This window comes from Acipenser ruthenus, chromosome 5, assembly GCF_902713425.1.
Source record: "Acipenser ruthenus chromosome 5, fAciRut3.2 maternal haplotype, whole genome shotgun sequence".
In the NCBI taxonomy this organism is placed as follows: Eukaryota; Metazoa; Chordata; class Actinopteri; order Acipenseriformes; family Acipenseridae; genus Acipenser; species Acipenser ruthenus.
Window position 1 is genome coordinate 74,060,183 of NC_081193.1, and position 20,665 is coordinate 74,080,847.

At 41.6% G+C, this 20,665-nt stretch overlaps 1 protein-coding gene across 4 annotated transcripts in view; it reads right to left on the reverse strand.

Annotated features, from left to right (window-relative positions):
• LOC117403089 (tau-tubulin kinase 1-like) overlaps positions 1-20,665 on the reverse strand; it is a 62,029-nt gene that overhangs the window by 18,670 nt on the left and 22,694 nt on the right. For 3 of the 4 annotated variants that reach the window (XM_059024504.1, XM_059024502.1, XM_059024503.1), the window contains exons 7-13: positions 17,971-18,036; positions 17,342-17,434; positions 16,988-17,113; positions 15,794-15,948; positions 7,727-7,928; positions 6,770-6,945; positions 5,298-5,853 (exon numbers count right to left, since the gene is read on the reverse strand). In XM_059024504.1, coding sequence (XP_058880487.1) covers positions 5,298-5,853; positions 6,770-6,945; positions 7,727-7,928; positions 15,794-15,948; positions 16,988-17,113; positions 17,342-17,434; positions 17,971-18,036 — 1,374 coding nt within the window. Of the gene's footprint in view, positions 1-5,297; positions 5,854-6,769; positions 6,946-7,726; positions 7,929-15,793; positions 15,949-16,987; positions 17,114-17,341; positions 17,435-17,970; positions 18,037-18,636; positions 18,795-20,665 lie in introns of those variants that run through there. The other variant, XM_059024506.1, reaches the window with a different exon arrangement.

A 20,665-nucleotide genomic window follows, 5' to 3' on the forward strand; every position in this document is an offset into this window, starting at 1 on the left:
TGTAATCTGTCGGGCCCCCTCTGAAATAGCTCTATTACACCACACGTAACCCGAGAAAGTGTTATGTAACCTGAGAACGTTAATTTCTGCGCATGCTTAAGACATGCAGAGCTAATAGGTTTCAGCATGTCATAAGCATGCATGGAAAATAACACATTTTCTGGTTTATTTTTTGAGGACCACTTGAAACCTCCACAAGGCCCCCTAGGGGGCCGCAGACCCCTGGTTGAGAACTCCTGGTCTAGACCAGTGTTTCTCAAACTGGGGGGGCGCAGACTGTATCCTGGGGGGGGGGGGGGGGCGTAAGAAGGTTCAGCTTTTTTCTTTTTTTTTTTTTTTATTACAGAGCACGTCTTAACCTATACTGTATAATGGACAGATAATTTATTTTGGTTATTGCTGGTTTTGATTGGATCGCCAATAATACTTCCAATCAGAGGGTTGCATACAGTGCTCATAGCGATCCCGCCCTTTGGCAGACTGGTACACAGAACAGGTTGAAGAAGCACTGGATGAGGGAAAGAATGTGTCAGTTGTCAAAGTGGATATGAGAATGGCAGTGAAGAAGCCAATCTGCTTGAAAACATTAAAAGTACAGGACATTTCCATCAATGGATTTAAAAAATCTGGAATTGATGATGCGATCAGAAACCCAGAGGCACTGTAAACGGTGCCTGCTACTGTAGGAGGACTGTTCTTTTTTATGTTAAGCATTTTTATGTTTTTTTTTTTTTTTTTTTTTTACAAGGGTTTAACAGACAAAATCGTTTGTGCCAAACTTGTTAGAAAGTCTGTAACAAAACGGTTGATTGTCATTGTCGATATGTTATAGTTACGACAATTACTGAAGACACCCACAGTGCAGGTATTGCAAAGTCCATAAACAAAACAAAACCGTTAAAATAAATTAGTTCTGGCCTTCTTTGTTGTTCACCAAGTTGCTGCCGTGACATTTTAGGTGCTACAACGAGTTACTGTAAATGAGTTACTGTTTTAGCAAACATATTTCATGAAGTAAACATTTATTTGAATGTTTTTGGAATTAAAAGTATACATGCAAAACTGTGTGGCATTTCTTTGTGAACGTGCTAAGTGAAAAACAGCAATTTAAAAACCATCAAAATCCCCCAAGGTAGTAAATTCGACAAATTTAATACCAGCCAAAATTTCCTGTTATATGGTATATATTAACTTAAAACAAATCTTTCTGCTGACACCTCCAGGCATGTCAAAGTTTGTAGATGGTGCTGTGCATCTGACTGGTGCCTTTTAAGCTTGCGCATCTTTAGATGAAGTCAGCTGCCATCTGGTAATGTATGTTTATCGGCTTACTATGTGGTGTGCACGTTAGTAAGTGTAACTGTAATTTGCAGTAAGTTTGCTCTTGTTACAATGGATTGGTGGCAGGTTCGTGCAAAAGAAGAAACACAACAGCAGTGACATACAGAGAAGCATGTTGGATTTTTTTTTACCGGTGTAAGTACTTATGTATGGTGGGGGTGGGGGGGGGGGCATCCCGTACCACAGACAAGGGAAAGGGGGGAGAGGTCCAAAAAGTTTGAGAACCACTGGTCTAGATGAAAGACTGATAGCACTGTTTAAGCAGAGACAACATCTGGCTGCAGCCAAGAGAATGGTAAGCATAGTATCTGAAAATTTGCTGCATGGTGCAGATAGAATGGTCAAGTGGGAGCATGCAAGCACAAAACACAAGACGATCCAGAACAGAACTCTGGAAAAAATGCACCTGGCCTGGAAATGCTATTGGTGATAACTAAAGAGCTTGGAACCAGTGACTCCAACACAGTGTTCTAGATAGGTCAATTAAATCACTTGATCAACAAAGACTGCACTCAAATACAACAGCACGAGAACAAATAATGACCTAATCAGCCCTTAGACGGAGACCGTTTACCATTCTGACAAGGGTCATTTCAATAAAATGAAATTCTGCTAAACTGACAAAAAATGTTAATACAAGCCAGTTGCTGTAAGATGGATCTTCACCCAGACTGCAAACACATCCCAACAACTTGGAAAATTCCTCATGATCCATGAATGGAGTTTATAGCGTTTTTGAGCAATATGACACTGGTTAAATGTTTGTAAAGAGGTCAGAAATATAAATTAGAGCAAAATATATTAACAAAACATTTTCCTTGGTTAGATTTTCGTTAAAACCTTCTACTGCACGTTACCTAAATAATTGCCTATTATATTTAGAATAACATCCAAGTTTTCAAGTGATGTTAAATGACAAGCCTGAGATAATAAAAAAGAAATATACTGGGAATGCAGTGGACACATGTGCAACTGGGAGACACGGAGCAGCATGCAGCTCTTAATATTTTTTTTTTTCAACTTAAAATCAGAATAAATATCCTTGAAACAAATAACTTTTTTTTTTTTCTTTTTTTTTTATAATTTAGTCGTTGCCAATTAGTTTTTATTATTTTCTCCCCAATTTGAAATGCCCAATTATTTTTTAGGCTCAGCTCACCGCTACCACCCCTGTGCTGACTCGGGAGGGGCGAAGATGAATACACGCTGTCCTCCGAAGCGTGTGCCGTCAGCCGCCCGCTTCTTTACACGCTGCGAACTCACCATGCAGCCGCCTCAGAGCTACAGCGTCGGAGGACAACGCAGCTCTGGGCAGCTTACAGGCAAGCCCGCAGGGGCCCGGCCAGACCACAGGGGTCGCTGGTGCGCGGTGAGCCGAGGACACCCTGGCCGACCTAACCGTCCCTCCCCCCGGGTGACGCTCGGCCAATTGAGCGCCGCCCCCTGGAAGCTCCCATCCACGGTTGGCTTTGGAATAGCCTGGACGTCGCAAGTTCGAGTTCTAGGGAGCGCATTTACTGGATGCGCCACTCGGGAGCCCCCGAAACAAATAACTTTTGAACCTACATTTGTATCCATTTTATACTGACAATAAGGCAATACTACTGTAAGCTATGCATGTAAAATATTCCAAATAGATCTTCCCATTAAAATAAGTCTCCTAAAAATAACCATAGTTTGATGTCTAAAACAATTAAGTTTTCATAAGTATAGTATGTCACGCCCCAAAAAACTTCAATTCGCCTATTAGTCATGTTTGTTAACCCATCCAAGTTGGATAGAAATGTGTACAGATTGGGAAACTTGATAACTCACATTCTCACAACTCACACAATTTTCTTTATGAAAACGTACCATGTCTTTTCTGCAAACTGAAATGTTTGTGGTTTATCACACTTTTTATTTTCCAATCAATATATATATGTATATATATAGTAGAAATATTAAATGTGAATCTGAATTTGTGGCACATCAAGTTTTTTTTATTTTTTTAATCCAGAACAGAACACCTCTCAGCACAACCCTGCACCATGTATTGGGTCAGTTTTGGGACACAGTGAGAGAGTTTAGGGGCAAGTTTTACTCCGACCACTGTCTTACTACAGTAAATACACTGGTATCCTTGTAGAGAAGGACACATACACACTACTCTTCAAGAAGTATTGGGATCAATTAGTAAAACACTGCAGCATGGACTGAATAATCTGGTGCCCAACGAGGCCAGGTGAAGACAAGCCGGACTGGGCCTCGCCTCCAGGATTCAGTAGCTTGGTTAACTTTGTTGATAAGGTTCTCTGGGTGAAAAGAGGCGATTAGCTTGACAGCAGCAACCAAGGAACCACCAGTTGATATAAAAAATGCTACTGGGCACAGCAGTTGGCTTACATGTTTTGGCCTTTAACGTGACAACATTTTATTTGAATCCTGACCCGATAAGTACTGTTGTTTTTGTTAGCAAACAAGATCATTTGCATTAAAATTTTAAAAAAATAAAATAAAAAATACCATGGTATTCCCTGTGAAATGTAAAGTTCAGCATTAACTGCCCATCCCTACTCAACCCCTGAGTTTGTTAACTAAAACACTGCCTTAATTAAAACATATTTTTTTTTCTGATGAACATTTTATAGCAATTGAACAGCAGCAACATTTCAAAATGTTTTGAAATCCAGGCTACTGTATGTCTGTGCTTGTGGAACTGGATGACTTATTTTACATCACAATAAAGCCATGTCGCTGACAAGCAATAATAGGATAGGATGCCAAATCCAGCTTCCTCCAAGCTATTTCTTGTACTACACCCAGGAGGCACAGAAAACAGAGGAGTGTCTTCTCTAGTAGTTTCAAAATGAACATGACCTGGGACAGTAAGTGTTGCTGGAATACAATCTCATGACTTCACCAGTTTGAAAGCAAGAATATTTCTCATTATAAAACATGTGTTCTCAAAAGCCATTACTTAGCATAGGGAGCATATATGCATCTGTCAATACGTGTTATTTTTTACTTCTTGTTTTCTTTGTAACTTTTAAGTTAAAATGTGTAAATTACACTGAATTATCTTTCATTACATTATTAAAAAAAAGCATGTTTCAATAATCAGGAACTAAAAAAGGTGGTCTGCAGTCATCTGTATCCAAAACAATACCTACCTCAACAAAAAAGAGACTTGTAACTAAACTTAAAAAGTGCAACTAGATGCTTCTCAAATAATCAAGGTTGCAAAGTTTGTAAACAAAATGAATCCCCATTAACTGTAAAAGCAACACAATTTAGCAATGTATTATGTCAATTTTTAATGTTAACTACTGCTTAGCCTAAATTACACATGCAGTATTATAGCTATTAAGTGTTAGTGCTGAGTGTGCCATACTGTGCAGTGTCACCTTATCAAAACACAGAATATATATATATATATATATATATATATATAATATTCCCACTAGCCAGCAAGTATTAAAATACAAAAATACAAATTACTTTTGCATCAACACTTCCCAATTTTAATTTCCACATTCTCATGAAGGACTAAGACTAGTATCATATCACATCATGAAGCATTAAGTCACTGTTTTATGTCATTCATGTAGGAGTTTAAAAGTTGATAAACTAGGTGGGACTATAAAATGAACTTACTGTATGTGTATACTGTATATAAAAGGAAAAACAAAACAAAATGCATGCTGAGAATTCTCACAAAAATGAAAAAATTATGTATCCACTACAAGTGAGAAGACTGAAAATGCTCTACAAAGAAAAGTACAGCAAATTAAACAAAAAAAAAAAACAGGAAAAAAATAAAAGGTAACATTTCAATGCTTTTTAAAACGTTAAAAGTAAGAAATGATCAAATCCTGGTATTAACTACTAGGGCAAATTCTAAATACAAGTCCAGAGAATGTGATATGTATACCATTCAGTCATGGATCCCTCACTTTTAAAATCAGACCTCTTACCTGTCTGTGGGGACCTGCAGGCTCCGATTCCCTCCTTTTTGGACAAGTAGAAGGCAGTAAGTGGCACGGCGACTGAGCCTGGCTTGCCATAAGCATTTCTTGCTTGCTTTCTGATACAGAGTGACCACGCCCACCACTTTTACGAGAAGTGTCCTCCTCAGCCACAGTGAGCATGCCCCTTGTCCTCCCTTCCTTTGGACGCACCACAACCTCTGCCCCTCCCAGTCTCCTCCTCTCCTCATTCTCCTCAATGGGGCGAAGCTCCTCTGGTTCGTCGTCTGTAGTTCCAGAAGTGCTGGGCTCGGCTCCGGGTTGAAAATCCTTAAGCTCAGTCACTTTATCAATGATTACCCATTCTTTGCTATCAAAGTCCTCCTCTTCTGCCAGAGGGACAGATTTGAGAGCATTGCTGAGGGCCTCATGCTCGACTGACGCAGAAACCTCTATCCTCCCACAGATTTGTCTGTCACAGTGCCCAGTATCGACAGACAGCATCTGAGCAGGTTGGGAAGAGTATACCTGTCTGGAAGGGGAACCGAGTATGTCCATCCTTGACCTAGAAAAAGCACAAAACTGATGTAAAGAGATTGAAAGAATAATATACCATTAACTAGTTGTGATTACTACTGTGGCAAGCCAAACGTGTGAAAAATATTGAGTAGCAAATTCTGCTATTATCTCTGTGCAATTGCTCAAAAGCTGATTTATACTGTCTGTGCAAGTACAGTATTATTTATTTATTTTCCCCTTTTCTGGTTTGAATATCTTGAATGAATATAGCAAATACATCCCCATTACCAACAGCGGAAATGTACAGTAGCTATAATTCAATTACTTTGTTAACAGCAATGAACTATTAAGTACACATGTACTGTACTAGAACACTCTACTATTGTTAATTTCCACTTGGCCATCAACACTCGATCTTGGCTAGGGGCCTACTTGGATTCCTGCACCCCGGCACCTTTCTTTAAAAATTAAGCACTGTGTGCATGTGTTAGGTCTTGTCGATGTTTGTGATTGCACGACAGCAGTCTGTTGTTGCCATGAGAACAATATGTTGATTGACAGGTTTGAAAGTTGTACTCGCGTGATGTGTGAAAGGGTTATGATGGTATTACACCGGCATCGATTGCGCAATTTCATGCTGTGTGAAAAGGTATTTTACACACTCGTTAAAACGTTTCAGAGATGGCACAGTAGCTGCATTTCTGTGTGAAAATGGTGTTAGATGCAGAAACAGACTGCCTGTTGATATTCAGATACATTGGGCAGAAGAACGATGGTTAAATAATTGGACACTCTCAACAATAACAAAACTTAACCTGCAGTTTGATACTTTTCTGTTTGCTTTAGGTGTAAGTGGGACAATACAAAATGCCACAACTGGGCACTGATTTACTATAGGGATAGCCTGGACAACATCCTTAATGTCATGAGAATGAAATTAGTGAGCAGGATTGTAGAATGACCTTTTGTCATGAACATCTGTCCTTCCTTCAGCGGCTGATAAACGCTCAGATTCGGGACTGTTGACCCTTCGATACCGTAGAGATCGTACTTGTACACTTGGGGATTCTGGAGGAACCCTGACAGGGGAAATAGGACAGGCACCTCGGCTGGGATCCTCTTCCAACGCAGACTGCGCCTGACAAACAAAACGGAGAAGCATGACAGAGACTCCACGTTAAATACCATGGAAAAGTAATGAATCTGTAACTAATGCTAAAAATGCTTTTAGCCATTGTTATTTACATTAATTTGTAGTTCAAACACCACAAGTTAACAGTAGTTCAAATTACTGAAAATGAAATTATTAGAATTAAAAAAAATGCTTTAGCACTTGGAAACTTAAAACTAAGATTCTGGTGCATCTGTATATATAAAAAAATATGTAATTTGATATATATATAATGGGTATTTATAATGTAATTTCCTGTGTGACATTTTACAATTGTGATAGTATGGTTGTTTTAAGACAATATTATATCACTTGTTGGATAATGGCAGGTTATGTAAGCTTTGGAACTTAAGTAGTTTTCAATCAATCGCTGTTCAGTCATGATGCAGGTAAAGCCACGGCTAAAGGGAAACCAGCAATACAATTTGCCCAAAATATTGCTGCCATAAAATGATCTGAAATAGAAAGAAGAACTACAAAAAATGAAAGGCGATCTGAAACTTCTAAGGGAGGCTAAGAGCATATAATTAATTTAGATTGGTGTAAAATGAATGCAACTATCATGTTTGCCATGCAGTGTGTGACAGACAGACTGACAATAGTTAAATAGTTAATGATGATACATAAAGATAAAAGATTATAATTTACATCAACCCCATTTTGACTGTTATAAAGCTTTGGGTGATATTAGGTGTGTTAATATGCTTTTCTTGGCAGGGTTAAATGCCATTAGTAACACCAACATTACCTTGCTGATGCTGATCCTGAGTTTGTTGCGGTTGAAGTCGGTGTCTTCCCACACCTCCCCATCATTTGGCAGCTGGCCCTCTACCTGCCTTCCTGGCAGGACAGGAGGGGCGTTTTCCTGGTCACTGAGGTGTTCATCCTGCAGAACATCATCTGTGTTTTCTCTCTGTAAATCACCGGGCACTGGAGTGACATTGACAAACCTAAACAAAGGGGAAAAAAGGCTGCATTTTATAGTTGTTTTAAATTTACATGGCGGCCTGACAAAATACAGAGACAAATACAGTGCAGTTTGTTTACAAGAATCATATCCGTCCCGCGTGTTGTGATTCTTATAAGTGGATGTTTCTTAAAAGCGGACCAATATGATTACTGTGGTGCAGAATCAGTATGTTAGTATGAGAATGATAAGAGCTTGTTCCCTACAGTGTAATGGGTTGACCACTAGATGTCACGAGTTCCCTCATGTATGCATGTGACAGAGAGAGAAAGAATTCAAACTGTAAATCTCCCTCCCGACCAAAGAAGGCGCTTGGTAAGGTGGATCGTATGCTTCCTCCTAGATGGACTGCCTTGACGGTAGGCAGAAACCGGAAGGTGACCATATTAGGGGGAGCGCGTAGTTGCATGTACCTGGAAGGATTCCATTGCAATCAGCTGCGGGGCGAGCCCCTAGTGGAGAAACCATGGCAACGGGTTGCTTGCAGGGATGAGGTTCTGGGTACAAAAGGGGAAGCAGCTACGTTAGTACGCCCCTTGCGCTGATGACGATATTCAGCCGGAGCCTGTGTGTTTGTTATTGTTTTTTGTGTCGTTATCAGAGGAGGAGTGAGAGTCGGGAGCTGCAGCCGCGGAGCCAGCATTCGACCCGGAGCACGTCCCTCACAGCACAACACAGCACAGCACCAGCACTCACCACGACCCCGGAAGAAAGAGCACAGTTTCGTGCACGGAGGATTGTGGTTCAGGAGTGTCATTCTTTTATTATTATTATTTATTGCAATTATTGACATTAAAAACACAGACGTTTTTGGGAGAACTCTGGTCTGGACATTGCCTTTATTATCACCACTCACATCCTGTTCACAAGTGGTGTCAGAAACGGGATTTTACAATGGACCCTGCAGCACTGAACACCATGATGGAGGCTCAGGCACGGAGGCATGAAGAGACCTTGGCAGCGGTGATGGAGAGGATGAATGCCATGTTCCTCGCGGCCAACCAGAGGAGGGAACCGGTGGCCGAACCAGCAGTAGCGCCTCCGAAACCTAAAGTGGTGAAGATGTCGCTGGAGGATGATCCCGAGGCCTATTTAACATCCTTTGAAAGGCAGGCGACAGCAGCCCTATGGCCTCGGGAGTGGTGGGCTACCCAGCTGGGACCCAATCTGATCGGGGAAGCCCAGGCAGCCTACCACGCTTTAACCCATGAACAAGCCATGGATTATGATGTGGTAAAGAAAGCCATCCTTCAGCGACTGGACATCACGGAGGAGACGCACCGCCGCCGGTTCCGGGAGTACCAACGCCCCGAAGGAGTCCGACCCCGAGTAATGGCCCAGCAGTTGGTGGACCAGGTGACCCGGTGGCTCTGCCCTGGTGAACGCACAGCAGAGGAGGTGGCTGAGATTGTCACCATTGAACAATTTATACAGTTGCTGGGGCCAGAAGCCAGTAATTGGGTCAGCCGGCACCGGCCCACCACGCTGGACGCCGCAGTCAGGTTGGCTGAGGGGTACGAGGACTCTATGCCCACACCGCTGCCCACCCCGATACATCCCACGCCGACCTTCATCAGACCCAGGATGGCGGGCCCAAGGCCTGGGCCCCTTCACCCACACACACCCTTCACGTCTGGACCAGCACCCTCACGTTCCCCAACGGGTGGCCTCGCTCCACAACACTGGAGGCCGAGGTCAACCCCCAGCTGGGGTAGAACAGGGGCCCCCTCCCCGCTGTCAGGTCGGCAGCGGGACAATCAGGCTCCGTGGGCGCCTCTCCCTCTGGAATGTTACCGGTGCCATGGGGTCGGCCACCTTGCCCGGAATTGCCCCTCAGCAATGGAGTGTGGTGCGGCTTCGCATTATTTGGTACCGGCGACAGGTAAGTCCAGGGGTAATGATTGGGAGGGACCTTGTATTGTTGATGTGCGGGTTGGTAATGTGAGCACCCACGCATTAGTGGACTCTGGGTGTGGTCAGACCTTGATTTCGGAAACTCTCTTAGAAGGGGTACCTTGGTGGTCACGTGGGTTAGTGGTCATCTCCTGTATCCATGGAGATAACAAGGACTACCCCCTCACTAAATTAGATGTGACCATTGGTAGTCACACCCGCCGTGTAATTGTGGCGGTGGCAAAAAGGTTGCCATACCCTGTTATTTTAGGTCGAGACTGGCCATGTTTCGAAACAATTATAAACCAAAAGGTAGAGCCAGTCTCCGGTAAGACCATAGGAGCAGCGGGGGAAACTATTGGAGATATTTTTCCGCTGCATGCTGATCTGTTCCCCTCTCGGTTCCGCCCAAAAAAAACTAAACGAGAGAGAAGGGTGGAAAAATGGGAGGGCGCATCAATGACACGAGGTTGGGGTTTGGTAGGAGACTCCTCCACGTCTGATAAACGCCAGGGAAAGGGAATTGGGATCCAGTGTGACCGACCGGGCCGAGTTACTGAGACCCCTAGTGCTGAGGCTACCATATCCCCGCTCGATATACCGAAAGTCTGGGACCGAGATGTTGATCTAGCGTACGAGCAAAAAAATGATCCTACGCTGGCTAACCTCTGGGGGCAGGTTCGGTCTATCGAGGGGAAGGAAGTAGATGGCAATCGGCCGCTCACATACCCTCACCACATTGTGCTTGGGCATTTGCTGTATAGAGTATCCCGAGCCCCGAGCACAGGGCAGACTGTAACACAGTTACTCGTTCCTCAGTCTTTTCGACATGAGATCATGCGGTTGGCTCATGATGTCCCTTGTTCGGGCCACTTAGGTAGCGAAAAGACTCAGGAACGAATATTGGCTCGATTTTACTGGGCGGGAGTGTACAGTGAGGTGAAGCGGTATGTGGCAACCTGTAGAGAGTGCCAACAGGTAGCGCCGGGGCGGGTTCGCCCGGCCCCATTGGTTCCACTGCCCCTGATCAATATCCCCTTTGAACGCATTGCAATGGACATAGTGGGCCCATTGAGCCAGTCTGACTGTGGATATACGCATATTTTAGTAGTGGTGGACTACGCGACCAGATATCCAGAGGCAGTACCATTGAGGTCCACTAGTGCATTAGCGATTGCAAAAGAGTTAGTACAGATCATAGCGAGAGTAGGGATCCCCAAAGAAATTCTGACTGATCACGGAACTAATTTTATGTCACGGTGTTTAAAGGAACTGTATAAATTATTACAAATTCGATCCATTCGGACCTCCGTTTATCACCCGCAATCGGATGGTTTGGTGGAACGTTTTAATCAGACATTGAAGCAGATGCTGAGGCGGTTTGTCAACCAGGAGCAAAAACATTGGGCTAAACTCCTTCCCTACCTGATGTTTGCAGTGAGAGAGGTGCCTCAGAGCTCGACCGGGTTTTCTCCCTTTGAGCTGCTGTACGGGAGACAGCCACGAGGGGTCCTTGATCTTGTAAAGGAAGGATGGGAGGAGCAAAATAAAGATGCTAAAAACATAGTGAAATATGTAATTATGTTGAGAGATCGCCTGCAATTGGTTGGTCATTTGGCACACGAGAACTTAAAACAGGCTCAGCATCGGCAAGAGCAGCAGTACAATAAACAAGCACGGATTCGGACTTTTCGGCCAGGAGATAAGGTACTGCTGCTACTTCCCACTTCGGAGTCTAAACTATACGCTAAGTGGCAGGGACCATATGAGGTGATGCGGGCAATTGGTAATGTAAACTACGAAATCAGACAACCCGATCGCCGGAACAAAACTGAAATTTACCATATTAATTTATTAAAACCCTACAATGAAAGGGAGGCCCTGTTTATAGCCAATGACAGTATAGAAGAGGATTTTGGTCCCTCTGTCAGTACACCAGCTACAGTTAACATTCCGATGGGGGAACAGTTACTTCCTGATCAGAAGTGTGAACTCCGTGGGTTAGTGAAACAATTTGGTGATGTTTTTTCTGACTTGCCTGGCAGAACTAATATGATTGAACATGCTATTATTACTCCCGCAGGTGTCAGGGTTCGAGAGAGACCGTATCGAATCCCGGAGAGTCGCAGGGGTGCCGTTGGCCGGGAGGTGAGGGATATGCTCGAGCTTGGAGTCATTGAGCCTTCCCGGAGCGAGTGGAGCAGCCCGATAGTGATGGTGCCTAAGAAGGACGGCTCCACTCGGTTCTGCGTGGATTTCAGAAAGGTTAATGCCATCTCCAAGTTTGATGCATATCCCATGCCTCGGGTAGACGAGCTCCTCGACCGACTGGGAGGAGCGCGGTTGATTTCGACTTTGGATCTGACGAAGGGATACTGGCAAATTCCACTAACCCAGAGTTCGCAAGAGAAAACTGCTTTCTCTACCCCGGGTGGCTTGTTCCATTTCCAGACCATGCCCTTTGGGTTGCATGGAGCCCCGGCCACCTTTCAGAGACTGATGGACCAGGTCCTAGCGCCCCATCAGCAGTATGCCGCTGCATACATTGATGACGTGGTGATTTTCAGCTCTACCTGGAGAGAGCATATTATTAGACTTTCGGCCGTCCTACAGTCTCTGAGGGAGGCGGGGCTGACGGCTAACCTGGGCAAGTGTGCATTCGGCAAACAAGAAACCCAGTATCTTGGCTTCCTTATGGGTAATGGGCGGGTAAAGCCGATCGCTTCTAAAGTCCAGGCTCTAGTGGAGACGGCGATCCCGAGAACCAAACCGCAGGTGAGATCACTATTGGGGTTAGCAGGCTATTATCGCCGCTTTATCCCCGAGTATGCCACCATAGTTAACCCCTTGGTAGAGCTCACCAAAAAGACGGCTCCAAAAATAGTTAAGTGGACAGGGGAGTGTCAGGGGGCCTTTGACACGATTAAGAGGAGACTATGCCAGGCCCCAGCACTTATTTCACCAGATTTCAGTAAGGAGTTCATCCTCCAGACCGATGCCTCCCAGATTGGTCTGGGGGCGGTCCTGTCCCAGCAAGTTGACGGGGTAGAACACCCGATTATTTACATGAGCAAAAAATTGGCTCCACGGGAGATTAACTACTCCGTCATTGAGAAGGAGTGTTTGGCCATCAAATGGGCCACTCATGCCCTTCGTTATTACTTGCTGGGGCGTTCTTTCACTCTTGTCACTGATCATGCTCCTTTAAGGTGGTTGCATACGATGAAGGACAATAACGCTCGGATAACTCGGTGGTATCTGGCGCTGCAACCCTTCCACTATACAGTGAAACATCGTGCGGGTAAGGAGCATCAAAATGCAGATTTTTTTTCAAGGGAGGGGGGCCCATTGGGGAACTTAGAATTGGCCGAGTGTGCCTTCGGCATCACTCTGAGGGGTGAGATGTGTGACAGAGAGAGAAAGAATTCAAACTGTAAATCTCCCTCCCGACCAAAGAAGGCGCTTGGTAAGGTGGATCGTATGCTTCCTCCTAGATGGACTGCCTTGACGGTAGGCAGAAACCGGAAGGTGACCATATTAGGGGGAGCGCGTAGTTGCATGTACCTGGAAGGATTCCATTGCAATCAGCTGCGGGGCGAGCCCCTAGTGGAGAAACCATGGCAACGGGTTGCTTGCAGGGATGAGGTTCTGGGTACAAAAGGGGAAGCAGCTACGTTAGTACGCCCCTTGCGCTGATGACGATATTCAGCCGGAGCCTGTGTGTTTGTTATTGTTTTTTGTGTCGTTATCAGAGGAGGAGTGAGAGTCGGGAGCTGCAGCCGCGGAGCCAGCATTCGACCCGGAGCACGTCCCTCACAGCACAACACAGCACAGCACCAGCACTCACCACGACCCCGGAAGAAAGAGCACAGTTTCGTGCACGGAGGATTGTGGTTCAGGAGTGTCATTCTTTTATTATTATTATTTATTGCAATTATTGACATTAAAAACACAGACGTTTTTGGGAGAACTCTGGTCTGGACATTGCCTTTATTATCACCACTCACATCCTGTTCACAATGCACGACCACGAAAAATCCACAGCTACTTTCCTTAACGAATTATGGATAATAGTCACTTGGTTAACTGCTTGTTAAAGTTAATGACACCTCGATAGAAATGGCCTAGCCGATAGCTTTGTGATGGAGGTATAGAGGCGTAAGGAAGCAGAAGTAACAAAAAGAAACCAAAACTCGAGTAAGAGATAAGAACATAAGAACCGCCACCGCAGTGTAAGAAAAATAAAACCAACACCGGTTTAAAACTGTAAATCAAGACTCCAGCCTGATAATTTACACTGTCCTCGGCCACTCTGTTGCATTACAATTAGCAAAAGCGTGCCATCAGCAGTTTAAATACAGTATACAGATGTCAATGGTGCTCAATCACTGAGGACAATACATCAACACAAGTCCTCGAGTGTTAGCAGCTTGTTATAGGATCACGGTTATGACTTATGTTTACTCAAGGCTGCAGAATCCTATTATTTATTTATTTATTTATTTATTTTTTAGTCGACGCCAATTATTTTACCCTGGTTTTCACCCCAATTTAGCATGCCCAATTATTATCTGTATCCCCGGCTCACCGCTCGCAACCCCCCAGCCGACTCGGGAAACGGAGGCTGGAATACGCGTCCTCCGAAACGTGCTCCTGCCAAGCAGTCATTTTTCGCACTGCAGATCCACAGCAATGCCACCAGACCTATAGTGCCGGAGGACAACACAGATCTGGCGACTCCGCTGCAGAGCCACAGGCGCCCTATCGGCCACAGGGGTCACTGATGCGCGGTGAGCCGTGGATTCCCCTGCCGACCTAAGCCCTCCCTACCCGGGCAGCGCTCAGCCAATTGTGCGCCGCCCCCTAGGAACTCCCGGTCACGGTCAGCTGTGACATAGCCTGGATTCGAACCTGCGATCTCCAGGCTATAGGGCACATCCTGCATTCCGCGCGGAGCGCCTTTACTGGATGCGCCACTCGGGAGCCCTGAAGGCAGAATCCTATTTTACTACAGTATACTTGAGAAGCGATCGTCTCGTGAGGGCGCCTAGTTTAAATGCAGTGCGGTGTTACGTGTAATGGCCTTTGAATTAAAATGACATTATAGTACAGTATTTTACTGTCAGGACTACTACTGCATTAAAACATCTATGGCTTACTTATTTTCTGTTGCGATGCAAATCTCACAGTTTTTCACTAAGCGGAGATGCAAAGCTCTGCAATCCCCTCCTCCTCCTCCTCCTCCTCCTCACCGCGCCGCCTACATGCATATCACACAGTAACACTGCTGTACTCAGTATGTATTCAATGAATGTGAATTCACTTTATTGAAACACATTTTCACTAACAGAGAACACAAAAAACATACCTGCACAATGCAATGGCGCAGTCATGTTTGAATACAAACAATGGAGTGTTTCCTGCATCATTGCACTATCCACACTGTGTATGTGCCTAATCACGCGAGATGTGATCAAATTCAAATTAAAAAATAGCTTGTACTGGCTGTACACATCACAAGTACCGTATTACATGTAGTCAGTTTGCCCCAAAATGATTCTTATAAGCAGATTGCTTGATTCTTACAAGCAGATTATTTTACATTGGTTGGTATAGGAATGATTTGGTCCTAGTGGTTTTGATCACTATATGCTGTTGATTCTTATATCAGTGATTCTTATAAACAGACTGCACTGTACATACAACCACAATTGACAATGTGTGTAGTTAGCAAGATACAGCTATCTAATAATCAATAATAACAATAATAACATACAAAAAGAGACCCTCAGTAAACAAAACCAAAGCATCGCCAGAGGGCCTAAAGTAAGGGAAATGAAGCTCAGTGTAATCAAATGACTTGTAAACGCAAAATCCATATTGGGGGGGAAAAAATAAAAAAGATGTACCGCCGGTATGTGTAATCCAGTCCTTTTGGAATTATAATTTGCTTACCCGACCATGGCTGCCGTCTGCCTTGTGTTGTGCTGAGGTGGGGTAGAGGTGCTGGTTGATAATAATGAATCAGTTCCTCCTTTCTCCCAGTCAAATGGTTCATTTTCAGTTATCGTTCGTTCTTTCATGCTGTTCTCAAACACTGACATTAAAAGCTGAAAATACAGGTAAAGCAAAAGTTTATAAAACATGACAGCTATTTGCCGTTTTTGTTTGTGTGTGCCTTTTAATAAAAAACAGTTTACGCTTGACTTAACCTCCAATGAACACAACTTAAAAAAAAAAAAAATCTCAACGTTCTGTTCATAAAAAAAAAGTTTAAAATGACCTCTTGATTTTTCACTCTGTCTTCTATGGGAATCAAATGGCAACTTCTTGTTTTTCAAAAGATGCTTGTTTAAACATGGTGTGTATTTTATAATTTGCTGGATCACCATGTTTGTTTCCATCAACATCAGGTTACAAAGAAAATACAGACAACAGGCTGTAGTTACCGCGACAAGTATTTATTATGTCTACATGTTTTCTGCAGAGAATATGGCTTTCCAACGCCTTGTACCCTCTTGATCCATAATCAAGGGTTCACATAACTGGTACGCAGGTACGCATGCGGACCAATGAAAAATGCAGACTTAGGTAGTGTTGTATAAGATGCAAGCATACCGTCAGTATATTTTTAACAGAAAAGCATTTATAATAAAGGCAGAGACGGTGTTCGCAGTTTGAAGGTCAGCTATACATGGCTAATTTATGGATTATTCCAGGAGAGTGGAGGTCTACAGGCTTTGTGAACAATGTCCGTGAACTGCACCATAACTGTTTAATTCACAGTACTTGTTTGTGGACCAATGAAATAGCAACTTGCCAACACAGCCGTCTGCAAGAACCAATGGGGTACGTAATGTGCCTTAATGAAACTGTGCCTCATTTTTATTTTTGTTTTGTTTTATGTAAAAAAATACGAACCTCACCAGCTTTCACAAATGTGTTAATAGCTTAGGAAAAGAAAACAAAAAACAAAAACAAATTGGGAACATTCTTTCCCCCGGACCTGCACTGATTACATCAATAGCCCTGGGGGACTGAGTAAAAGCGGAAAACCACCAATCAGCGGAGATTTTTCATCTCTGTATGACATCACCAACCATAATGGTTCCCTGTTGATATATGGATTTCAATGAGTAGTGTTTTTACCTGATAGTCTGGTTTGGTGAAATACTCAAGGCTTGATACATGATCCAAGAAGATATGAAACTCTGAAGGCATGTGTTTCAGCAGCATCCTGTGATCATATCGCTCCTTGATCTGACCCACTTGCTCCTGTTAAAAACAAACACAGACAATTTGAAAAAAAATTATATTTTATATATATATATGTATATATATATATATATATATATATATATATATATATATATATATATATATATATAGATTTGTTTTTGAGTGATTATAAATTTAGCATATGTATTTTGATTCTCTGTATATAAAAAGAAACAAAAAAAAAAAAAAAAACATTTCACTGACATTTGTAGCAGATGTACCAACCTTATCTTTAATTTTACGCCAAGGTAGCTGTCCAACTGCAAATTCAACCAACATGTAAAATAAGGACCACAGGTCATCATGTCGACCCATTTCCTATAAAATATTACAGAACAAAAATAATTATTTTTTGTCATGTCTGTGAAAAAATACACCACTTGCCAATGTATGCTGTCTGGACTGGAGGGGGTAAATTATATCTATTCTCTATGTGTCCAACAGGGGCAAATCATAATTTATGGGACCAAATTATCTAAAGGTTAAACTACCACAGACATAAGGTGAGTATGTACTGAATGAGATGGAAAGTTGAAAACAACTGACGCAGCATGGAAAATGCTCCTTTCAACAATTACTCTTTTTTGAATAAAACATGCACCCTTTTACAAATATATGTGTTATAAAGTATAAAAATTGACTGTTATATACAAAGTGTGCAGTATACTCAGGTAATAATATAGTCTAGTATACTGATAGGGCTGTATACAAGAGGTATGTGTTATACAAGATGTGCATTTTGTAGAAGAGGTGCACGTTATACAAGGGATGTATCCCAAGGCGCTCAGTCTTGCTCATTATTATACTTCCCTTTCATCCCACACAGAAGAAATAAAAAATAAAATGGCACTCACTTTGTTTTTATGTGCATTTACTGAAGCATAACGAACAGTTCCCCGAAATCCAGCAACATTTCTAGGCTAAAAAAAATGTATATATATATATATATTATTACAAATCAATAACAATCATTATTGTTAGCCAAGTAAAAACATTTTATATTTAAAACGTTATCACATTAATTAAAAATTGAAAAAACATGATATTAAAAGCTTACAAATGACATGCTGAAATCTAAATGACAATTGTTTGTGAACACACCCTGACAGTCCTTGCATGATCATCTGCGAAAAATTATTGAATGTCACTATAGAGAAGAGAATACTGAAACATATGGACAAGATACTGGGCTAGAACCTCCAATTTCTCAATAGCAATTTTTTTTGGAAACAAAAAATGCATTCTACAAAATTACCAAAACAGCAATATACTTAATTGTGCCAATAACAACAACAACAACAACAAAAAGAAACAGCTCAGAATCTGGTCCCCTGTATTTAAATCACCTTCGGCCTTTATTTATGCTGTAAAACTGGGTAAAGCAAGCAGATGCTGAAAAGTAATTAGAATACAATCCTACTATCCACTGGTTTCTATGTAATCCTTAGAATCACATCCAAGTTCCACTTCATACTAGCAGGACTATCAGAAATGATCGATAATATAATTATGTATTGTACCTTTTAAACACTTTCTGTGCCAATATGTGTTTGAAGGCAAAGAAATTTCCAGGCGAGATCCCTGTCTAGTATTGTGACACAGAAAGCTTGGTGACAGCACACTCACAACTTTACTGCACTGTGATGGTAACAAGCAGCTGACGGAGTAACACTTCAAACATTTGCTTCTAAATAAAAGGCCAAAAGGAACTGTAAAACAAAAAAAGGAAAATCAACATAATATGACAGAACATAAACAGCAAACAATACATAAATGAAATCAATGTGTCCAAAAACAAACAAAAAAAAAAAAAACATATATTTTTTAATAGAGGTGACTTAAATTCTACGTATAAAATAATTGGTAATGATGATGAATGCCTGAAGACTGAATAGACATTCAGTCCATAGATGCCTGAGTTACTTTCTCTGTCATGATTTGTTACAGTTGTGCTGCCAGCAAATCTCCAATTGTGCAGTGTCCAGAAAAAATTAAAGAAGAAAATCAGAATTGATGTTGGTGTCTCAGATCAGTAAAAGAAACCCCACAGAGTGTCATATTATATTTAAATGACATGTTTTTGTGTCTATTTCATTTGAATTACCTATATATATATATATATATATATATATATATATATATATATATATATATATATATATATACACATGCACACACACATACATACACTAAAGGTTTGTAAGATTAAAAAATCTTTTATTTTCAGGACTATTCGGGCAAAAGCCCTTCTTCAGCTTTTTAAAAAGAAAAATAAACAGTGCAGTAAACTTATTATTCAAGATTTGTAATTATACAAGAAATCGGTGAATGGTGTCATGATTATTAGAATAGAATGTTCATTCCCAGAACATAGAACATTCTAATAATCATGACACCATCCACAGACTTTATGTATAATTACAAATCTTGAACAACAACAAGTTTACTGCACTGTGTTTACTTTGAAACCTTTTGTGTACATTTTTTAAAAACTTTTTCTTTCATATGCCTTCAATGTTGTACACTGCAGTTTTATATATATATATATATATATATATATATATATATATATATATATATAACATTTTAATTACACAATTTGCACTATATTTGTTTGTAAACACACAGGACCATGTTCATAAAGCATTAGCACTGTGTATATTAAGTTTATACCGTAAATTTATGATATAGCCGTGCACTGGTGCAAAACGAGCTCCAATGCATTCCACACACTTTTTTGTTGTATTACACACACCTTTGGATAACGCACACTGTTTTCGCCACCTCGGTATCGGTTCTTAACACTACATTCATCTGCTTACTTAACATAGCAACAAGCAGTATACAGTTGGCTACTAACTCTGCCAAGAAAAAGCAGATCAAGTTCAAAGTTTGAAACACGCTATGGGGCACTTAAATTTTTTGATTTTGTTCAATGAAATATATTTGAAAAATAATTAGTTTAAAATAAACTCCCCATTGAAATTAATAGTAGGGCTTAATTTTAATTAAAAAATTTTAAAAGTTTAATGTGACGGCTTTTGTCATCTCTCTCCTTGCACGTCAGATAACATTAAATAAAACAGTGCATGGTGGGATACTATCATATTAATTTCCCCTGTTCACTGCGCTGCTAGGAACTGTAACCAAACTATTTTAATAGTGTGTGTATGCATTAAGCCCGACTAAAGATGAAACAGTACTTCAGTGTGGGTGCTTTTAGCTGGATTATTTAGAACGGTTTTGAGTACAGTTCTCAAGATCGTTTATGTAGTGTGGACAGGGCTTTAGACTGTATTACCTAAGATACCACAAGTCCGTTCAAGAGTAGTGCTAACTGGGGTCTGGGTAACTAGCCGGCCTGGTTTTACCATTACCACACAACAAAAATAAAATGCCAAATAAATCAGACCAATCATAACTTGTGACCTTGTTAATATTCTATATAGTGGTTCATATGTATGCAATCATGCTTTCTGTACTCATTGACCTCTAATAGAACTGTTTTCTCCCGAATCAAAATTAAATAAATCTTTAAAAACATAAACA